Source organism: Eumetopias jubatus, unplaced genomic scaffold (assembly GCF_037043125.1).
Source record: "Eumetopias jubatus isolate StellerSeaLion01/CBP00866 unplaced genomic scaffold, mEumJub1_p1.0 scaffold_13, whole genome shotgun sequence".
Lineage (NCBI taxonomy): Eukaryota > Metazoa > Chordata > Mammalia > Carnivora > Otariidae > Eumetopias > Eumetopias jubatus.
The window spans coordinates 63,907,097-63,915,668 of record NW_028274819.1 but is presented as its reverse complement, the minus strand read 5'-3'; the positions used below and the strand labels follow the sequence as shown (position 1 = coordinate 63,915,668).

The window sequence follows — 8,572 nt, the reverse complement described above, 5'->3', positions numbered from 1 at the left end:
TAAGTCTGTGCCTTCAGGGTGCTCAAAAATCATTTTGCTACATCCTGAAAAATGAGGCTTAAAGAAAAGAGTTTTATAAGAGATGGTCTGCATCTCCCTGAGGCAGACTCTGCATCTAAACTATCATAACTTACTTATTTGTTTATTTTTAAAGATTTATTCATTTATTTGGGGGGGAGGGGCAAAGGGAAAGGGAGAGAGAGAATCTCAACAGACTCCCTGCTGAGGGGGGAGCTCAATCTCACAATCCTGAGATCATGACCTGAGCTGAAATCAAGAGTCAGTCACTTAATCAACTGAGCCACCCTGGCGCCCCTATCATAACTTATTTAGAGAACACTTTATCACACACCTTATATGTCTTTTCTATCACTGTGTGTTCATATATGTGATCTCATTGAATCTTCATCAACACCCTGTGACAGAAAGGACATAAGGGAATATAGTCACCTTCTTGTGTTTTAGAGAAATAAGGGTGAATACTCATCACAGGGTACGCAAGAGTCAACAGATAAGGATTTTTCATAGGATGTTTCCTTTAAATATGACAGGTGCTCATAAGGTGGGCGACCCTTACCTGCATTTAATGTGAGTAAATTAAGGCAGAGAGGGGTTGGCTGGTTTGGCCAAAACCCTGTACTTCTCAGAATATGGATTTTAATGCAAATCACAGAGCGGTGGAGCTAAGACAGAATGGGGAACAGACACGTCTTCTGTGAATCATCTTCCGTGGTCTACAATATTGCTCATTTTCTCTATCCCAAGAGGATCGCGCAAGTGAAACTGGATCCAAGTGAACTTCAGGGTGATCCTTGAAATGCAACAGAAGTTCCAGAAGGACAACTTAAATGGCATGGCAAGTAGAGGAGAGGTTCCCATCCGTATTTTATCCTAAGACGCTGTAAGTTTTATACACACACAGGGTTCTCTCTCAAGCACCAGCTGGCTTAAGGTAGTGACTCCATTCTCCTTTGCCTCCTGCCGTCTATCTACAATACTAAAAGATGGGCTCAGTGCTTGCCTCAGTTTACTATAAGCTAACTGTTATTTCTGACAATAGAAGAATATAATAGAAATAGGGTAGAAAAAGGATTACCGGTCTTGAGAGTCCTGTGGAAACTCCAATTAGACCCTTAGGAGCAAGTCTATAGCTTGAAGACACACTAGTTGCCTGCTCTCATCATATAGATGAGGAGGAAGGGGCCAAGTGAAAGCACAAATTCTGTCAAGGACTTAGGAATGGCTTTGGAGTTGAACTGGACTGAATATGGCTTGGGCCAACTCACTGAACCTCTCTGAGGCTGTTTCTTCATTTGTTAGATGGTGATAATAATATACACTTATTATTAATAAGGGATATTGTTCAAAAATGAAATGTGATAATGTACACACAGCGCCTGGCATAAGCAAGTCCCCAATACCTGGTGGCTATTATTGTTACCAGAGCAGGGGGCTGAACCCACCTCTCTGGACTTGCCTTCTCAGCCTCAGGGAGAGTCTCCCGCGCCAGAGCGTGGTGGTACAGGAGCTGGAGTTTGAGGCCAGGCCATCTTATCCTCGCCTCGTGCTGCTGCAGCTAGCCAACAGAAACGCCGCAGGGAAACGAAGGGGTTAAAGTGATGAGCTTGAGAAAGCCCAGAAAGCTGGAAAAGCGCCCTCCCGCCCCCACCGCCGCCGCCGCCGCCGCCGCCGCCTCCGCCCTGGCCCCGGCCTGGCTAAGTAAGCCCCTCCCCTTCGCCACCGGGGCGGTAGCCCTGCGCTCCCTCCCTCCGCCCCTCGCTTACAAGACCTAATGAGCTCCCCCGCGAGGCCGAGCGGCGAGCCCGGCCCCGAGCGAGGAGGCTGCGCCGCGCGCGGCGCGCCAGGGCGGGAGCCGGGCCTGGGTCGCGGGCGGGAATCGGCCAGGGGCGCACCAGCCGCACGGCGGGACGCCTGGGAGTCGCGGCGATGGCGGTGCAGGCGGCGCTCCTCAGTACGCACCCCTTCGTCCCCTTCGGCTTCGGGGGCTCCCCGGACGGGCTGGGGGGCGCCTTCGGAGCCCTGGACAAGGGCTGCTGTTTCGAGGATGATGAGACCGGGACACCGGCGGGCGCGCTGCTGGCCGGCGCCGAGGGCGGGGACGTGCGCGAGGCCACCCGCGACCTGCTCAGCTTCATTGACTCGGCGTCCAGCAACATCAAGCTGGCATTGGACAAGCCCGGCAAGTCGAAGCGGAAGGTGAACCACCGCAAGTACCTGCAGAAGCAGATCAAGCGCTGCAGCGGCCTCATGGGCGCCGCGCCCCCCGGCCCGCCCTCTCCAGGCGCACCCGACGCGCCGGCCAAGCGATCCCTCGCCGGCCCCGGCGCCCAGAACGTCGCGGTCCCGCTCCACGGCAAGGCTGCCCCCCGGCGGGAGGCGTCGCAGGCCGCGGCTGCCGCCAGCCTGCAGAGCCGGAGCCTGGCCGCACTCTTCGACTCGCTGCGCCACGTCCCCGGGGGCGACGAGCGGGCTGGGGGTTCGGTGGCGGCGCCCGTGGCCGGGATCGGTGGAGCGGGCGCTGGGGGCTCGGGAGGGGACGCGGCCGGCCCCGCGGGAGGTACGGCCGTCCCCGGCGCCAGGAAGGTCCCGTTGCGGGCCCGCAACCTGCCCCCGTCCTTCTTCACCGAGCCGTCCCGGGCGGGAGGCGGTGGCTGCGGACCGTCGGGGCCCGGCGTGAGCTTGGGCGACTTGGAGAAGGGCGCGGAAGCCGTGGAGTTCTTCGAGCTGCTGGGGCCCGACTACGGCGCCGGTACAGAGGCGAGTGTCTTGCTCGCCGCGGAGCCTCTCGATGTGTTTCCCACGGGAGCCGCCGTTCTGCGGGGCCCCCCGGAGCTGGAGCCCGGTCTCTTTGAGCAGCCACCCGCGATGGTGGGGAGCCTACCGTACTCCGAGTCCTGGAGCGCCCCGGGCTGCCCCCCGACCAAGAAGCCACCCCTGGCCGCCCCCCGCGGCGGCTTGACCTTGAACGAACCCTTGCGCCCCCTGTACCCCTCTGCGGCGGACTCTCCCGGCGGAGAGGACGCGCCCGGCCTTTTGGCGTCTTTCGCCCCCTTCTTCTCAGACTGCGCACTGCCCACGCCACCGCCGCCGCATCAGGTGTCCTACGATTACAGCGCGGGCTACAGCCGCACGGCTTATTCCAGCCTCTGGAGACCGGACGGGGTTTGGGAAGGGGCGCCCGGGGAGGAGGGGGCGCACCGGGACTGAGGGAGAGGTACCGTTGCCTGTTTGCGACTGCTGTGGGGAGCTCCCGCCTCCGGGTTTCTCCTAAGCCTAAGAACGATAGGAAAGTGCACGTGGAGATGAAACGGGATTTTAAAATATTCAATTAATAAAAGAAACTTAAAAAAATGAAGAGGAGTTGGGGGGTTGTTTTAATCACAGCCTCAAGTGTTAAAAAAGAAAGAAAGAAAGAAAAAAGCCGTTGGTAGGTTCTTACCGGACCAGACAAGCAAGAAACCACGCCGGGCTTTGGGGAATGAGGTGGGGATGGTCGAAGGGGCAATGGATGGCTTCTGTAGCCACCTGACCCTTCTCCAACTTTTCAGCAAAAGGTCAGTGTGTTCAGTGTAATTGCCCACCCAAACAGTGCGCTGGTTCCTAACTTTCCTTCCCCTTTGAGTGCATTATGAATTAAAGCCTCTATTGAAAAGACTGGAGCGAAGATACCTTATTGATTGGGGTGTTTTCTTAGAGGACGGTTTTCGGTATGGTCTCCTTGCCGTGCGAGGTGAGAGTGGTATTGAGGACAGGAGGTCAGTGGCCCACAGCTGAACTGCTGTGCGCAGGTCCTTGTGCATGCGACTCTTCTGTAACACTCCTCCGTGTTCTCTGCTCCCTTCGTCTTCCATCTCATCCTTCTATTTCTTTCCACTCTCACCAGTGCTGTTGCTTACTTTCCTTCTCTTTCTATGGTCTCCTGCTCTCTCTTGATATTTTTTTCTGTCAGCTTTTCTTTATGTAGGAAGCTTAAATTTGGCAAACCTGGGGGTCCATTTCTCTCTTTTTCCTGTTCTTCAACCACTTTGCTAAGGTGGCACTGGGCAAGTTATAACATCTTTGTATCTAAATTTCCTTATTTGAGAGGAAGGGGATAATATTCCTTCTCTTATCTCTTCTTCATAGCTTGTTGGGTAGCTCAGAGGGGAAATATATAAAACTCCTTGGGGCTGCTTGATTGGTTCTGCAGGTATCCATATTTTATATGCATGTATCAATAGTTTATACAGGTGGAAACCATTAGGATTGTGAGTCCCATGCTCTTTTTTGGCCTATGCCTGGTGATTGCCCTTTCCCTTACAAGCTGTAAATGCTATCTACCCTTTCTTCTTCTGTTCCACTCCCCACCCCACACCCCCTTGCTTGGTTTCTGCCTCCCTGTGCGTCCTCACTCCCTATACTCAAACTCTCCCTGTGGAAGGGAATGGTGAGGGTATGAGTTTCCTAAGGAGTCTCTATTCCCTAAATAGCAGGGTTGATGAGTGGAATCTGAAGGGCCCAGAAGAGTCCGATCTGTTATCTGAGAGAGATTTTGGGGGGAAAGTCAGATAAATGTTTTAACCAGCCATAACTTGGCAGAGAGAACAGATGACGTCATGGGCATGGTTGAGGGGCAGAGAACGAAAGACTGGGTGGGGAGGGAGCAGCTGGAAAGAAAAGAGGGAGTCCTTTAGTTCTGCAGACCTGCCATGAAAATGCATGAAGACCAACAATCAGGATGTGTAAGGAGATGTCATTTACTGATTAATGACATTGCAAAGAGCTGCCTCGGTTCAAGGCAGATTCTAAGAATATCTACATGTGAGAAAGTAGAAACCCCCGTCTTACTGCAAAAGATGTTAAAATCCAGATTAATGTTTGTACAAGTCAAAAGTGCTGTGACATTTTCAGAAAGGAATTTGTAAGGTATCAAGACATGGCAGAAAACTTTAAGTGCTATTACTGAGTCCCTTTATTCTGAATAAAATCTTTCTTAAGATGGCGCCACAGGAAACAGAGCAATGAGTCTTGTTAATGATAAGAGAACTTTTTCAACTCCAGAAACTTGGTGTCTATCGGATTTCTTTCAAAGTGATAAAAAGTGACTAATTCCATTGTGTTAGCAGAATATTATTCAACAGTGGTTCAGTTTCTCTGAACTACTTTATGATGAGTATTATCCAGGGTAGAATTTAACGGGAGGAAAACGTTAACGACCCTGTGACAATTACTAAGGCCATAGCAGGTACTGCAATGTTTCTTTCTTAATTTCTTTCTTTTTATACCCAGTTCAGTAAAACAGGTTATCTCTCTCCCAGGATTTTTCCATGCCTTTCATTAACCATGATAATACCAACACTGTGTGTTTCCCTGTGCCCGCACTGAGCTCCTTAACGGTGCCATGAGGTAGGTGCTATTATTATCCCTGTTTGAAAAGAGAGGCTCAGACTGGTTCAATAACTTGTTGAAATCAAGTAATGGGCCCGAGATCCAGATCTACAAGTATCCGAACAGCAAGACCTGCTGCTGCTTGCAAGGCTCTGCTGTGCTTTGCTAGTGTGTTAGGGTCCCCAGTCCCCTGCATTATGCTACCAGCAGGGGTTCTCAACCTCACTGCTATTGACATTTTGTTCAAGATAATTCATTGCTACGCAGGCTGTCCTGTGCATAGTAGAATGTTTAGCAGCATCCCTGGCCTCTACCCACTAGGTAACAATGACACTCCCCTCGTAGTGACAAGAACATCTCCATTACCACGTGTCCCCTGAGGGGCAAGATGGCTGCCAGTTGAGAACCACTGTGCTAGACAAATACAGAAACAGCATCTATGGGGTCCCTGGCACCTTTGCAGACATGGTCTCATTTAGTTCTTACAAAAGGCCTGTGCTCAGGTATTTTTATAATCCCCACCACAAAGGAAGGCTGAAGGGAGGGGTTCCACCAGTCAACTCAGCGGTATCTTACTGTGTTAACTTACCAGCGGCGGACCAGTCACTCGGCTGTATTGAGACACAGGCTTCCTGTTGGCAAAATTGAGTAACAATCTTCACAAAGAGTTCTCGTGGGGATTTGGCATAGGGAATGTATTAAGACCCACCAAGAGGGAAGGGCTAGTTCTTAGTACCAGCCAGCCAAGGCTTGGCATTACGCCAAGGTTCCGAACCCCCCTGCTGTCCAGGACGCAGAGAACGTGTGCTTGGTCACTATGTAGGCTCCAAATTGCCCCATGTCTGATTCCTCTTCTCCCCACACTGCCTTCCCATCTGAGCACATGTGTGTCTGACCATGATCATGCCATCTGCTGTAGTACCGTAAGTAGCAGCCATTAATAATAGTCCGGCCAAGGGCTGACATTATTTTTGCTTCCTCTCATATGTCATTTTCTAGTGCAGCCTGTTAGAAAGTATTTTTGCCTCTTGTTTAGTCACATAAGTGCTTGTAGAGATTTTTTGGGGGGGGTACAATGGTAGATATTTTTCAAGATAAGAAATATAATATGCTTGCAATTGTATGACTGACAGGCTATGGATCTTAACCTAGTTGGTAATAATTACAGTGTATGCTGCATATTCATGATTCCCCACCTCAAACTTAGTGCCTGGAATGTGTTGGAGTGTCTTCCTGCATCCTTTAAGTGGCTGTCCTAAGCCTTTGCTCATCTCCATTCAAGCCTCTGCCCTACCCCTCTCCTCACTCCCACATCCCGACAAGATGGAGAGCATCTGTTGTCATCTCTCTCTATTTCCCACCCCCTCTTTCACAGCTCAGCATCCTGCCCCCCCTACTTCATGAGAACAATACGCTGATGATTGATGAATCATCTTTAGTCACCCGTATCTTCGGCCTCACCCTCACTTGTTCCTCTCCTCCTAGAAATAAACATTTGATATGGATTAAAAATAAGAAAGAGGGAGAATAAAGAAGTGGAAAGCTCTTCTCTAGATATTCCTCTACTGTCTTCTCTTTAGAGTTGAGTCTTTCAGGAAAAGAATCCACACCTTTTGCCTCCACCTCACCTACTATTTAAACCTTGCCTATTTGGGGTCCTAACCACCCCAGTTTGTGTGGGACTGTCTTGGTTTTAGCCCTAAAAGTTCCAAGAAGCCCCTCAGTCCTGGGCAAACCAGTACAGATGGTCACTCTACTTCTGCCTAGTGTTTCCCCGAAATTGGTCTCACTGAAATTTCAGTCACCAACCACGGGGTCTTCAGCCTTCAGTTTTTTTGACCTCGGCACTGCATCTGAACAACTGGGCCCCACCTTCCTAAAGCTCTCCTCCTTGGGTTTTTGGAATATTATTTTCTTTTGGTTTTCTCCTAACTTTGTGCCCATGCCCACTTCTTGCTGGAACTCCCATCCACTGGTGTGGCCCTGGCTCCTCTCACTTCGGCCCTTTGCTCTTTATACTCCACACATTCTTTCCCAGTGATGGTGGCTCTTCCCAGGGCTCCAGCTATCACTGATGCACTAAGGATGCCCCAAATCTAGGCCTACTTGGCGTCTTTCCTTCATCCTAGACCCATTTCCCCACCTATTTCCTAGACAAGTTCTCTTGGAGGGGTGAGGGCTCATAAGCTCTTCAAACTTTATGTCCGAAATTGAATGCATACACAACTGGAGTCGCCCACAGTCAACCCAGCCCCACTCTTCTTGTAGCGGCTCTCATCCTGACCAAACAGTTACCGAGGCCTAGTCCATACTAGCTTCTAAGTCAGTAGGTCTCAAATATTTTTCTTCATCACCTTCAGAAAAACCTCATTTTATGTTATGTCTCAATATATCCATTTCCTATTCATATAAGTTCATATCCATATAAACATACATTTAATAATTTAGATATTATTAGATTATTATCTATATTAATATTCAATGATCTACTTTAATAGGTCATTGAAAATTTTTTTCTACCAAGCCAGATTCTTACTAGGAGCTATGTGAAACACTGATGTTTTCTTTTCTATTTAATAAAACCTGGTTATTATCCACTCTATGGCTTTTATGGCTCACTAATGAGTTGGGCTTGCTCTTTGAAAGATGCTGTTCTGAGCAACTCTTGTGTATCTCCTCAGCACTCCTTTGCCAATGTCACTTCCTTAGTCTGGGCCCTCATCACCTCCCACCTAACCTAGTGTAAGGATCTCCTAATGACTTTCTTGTCTATGAAGTCACGATCCTTTAATCCATCTTCACCACCGCTCCCTGAGCTGTTATTTCTAAAAAGCAACTTTAGTGCCATCATTACTTTCCTTAAAATCTTTCAGGGGCTCCCTGTCATTTCCAAGGTGAAATTCAAAGTCCTCAGCTTAAACATGTGGCTCCTGCCAGCCTCTCTGGTCTTACCTACCAGCCCTCTATAGTCCCTGTGTTTCGGGGATTTAGTACTAATTATAAATAGTTGCTTGAATACTCCATATCCATATCACTTCCATGAATTTATTTCTGCCCTACTTATACCTAGAATGCACTCCTCATTTTCTCTGCTTGCTAATTTCTGCTAACCCTGTTATTCTCAGCTTAAGTCTCGACTTCTTTTTTAACTTCCCTAGATCAATTAAGCCCCTCTACTCTGGAA

The 8,572-nt window shown here is 49.5% G+C and overlaps 1 protein-coding gene across 1 annotated transcript; it reads left to right on the top strand.

The window, feature by feature from the left end:
• The first annotated feature begins 1,947 nt into the window (after window positions 1-1,947).
• On the top strand, window positions 1,948-3,228 carry FAM181B (family with sequence similarity 181 member B). The gene has a single exon (XM_028126745.2). It carries the CDS (start codon window positions 1,948-1,950, stop codon window positions 3,226-3,228), a length of 1,281 nt encoding a protein of 426 aa, XP_027982546.2.
• Window positions 3,229-8,572: the final 5,344 nt, after the last annotated feature.

Coding starts and splice junctions, on each gene's coding strand:
- FAM181B (XM_028126745.2), top strand. CDS start 1,948: ATGGCGGTGCAGGCGGCGCTCCTCAGTACGCACCCCTTCGTCCCCTTC.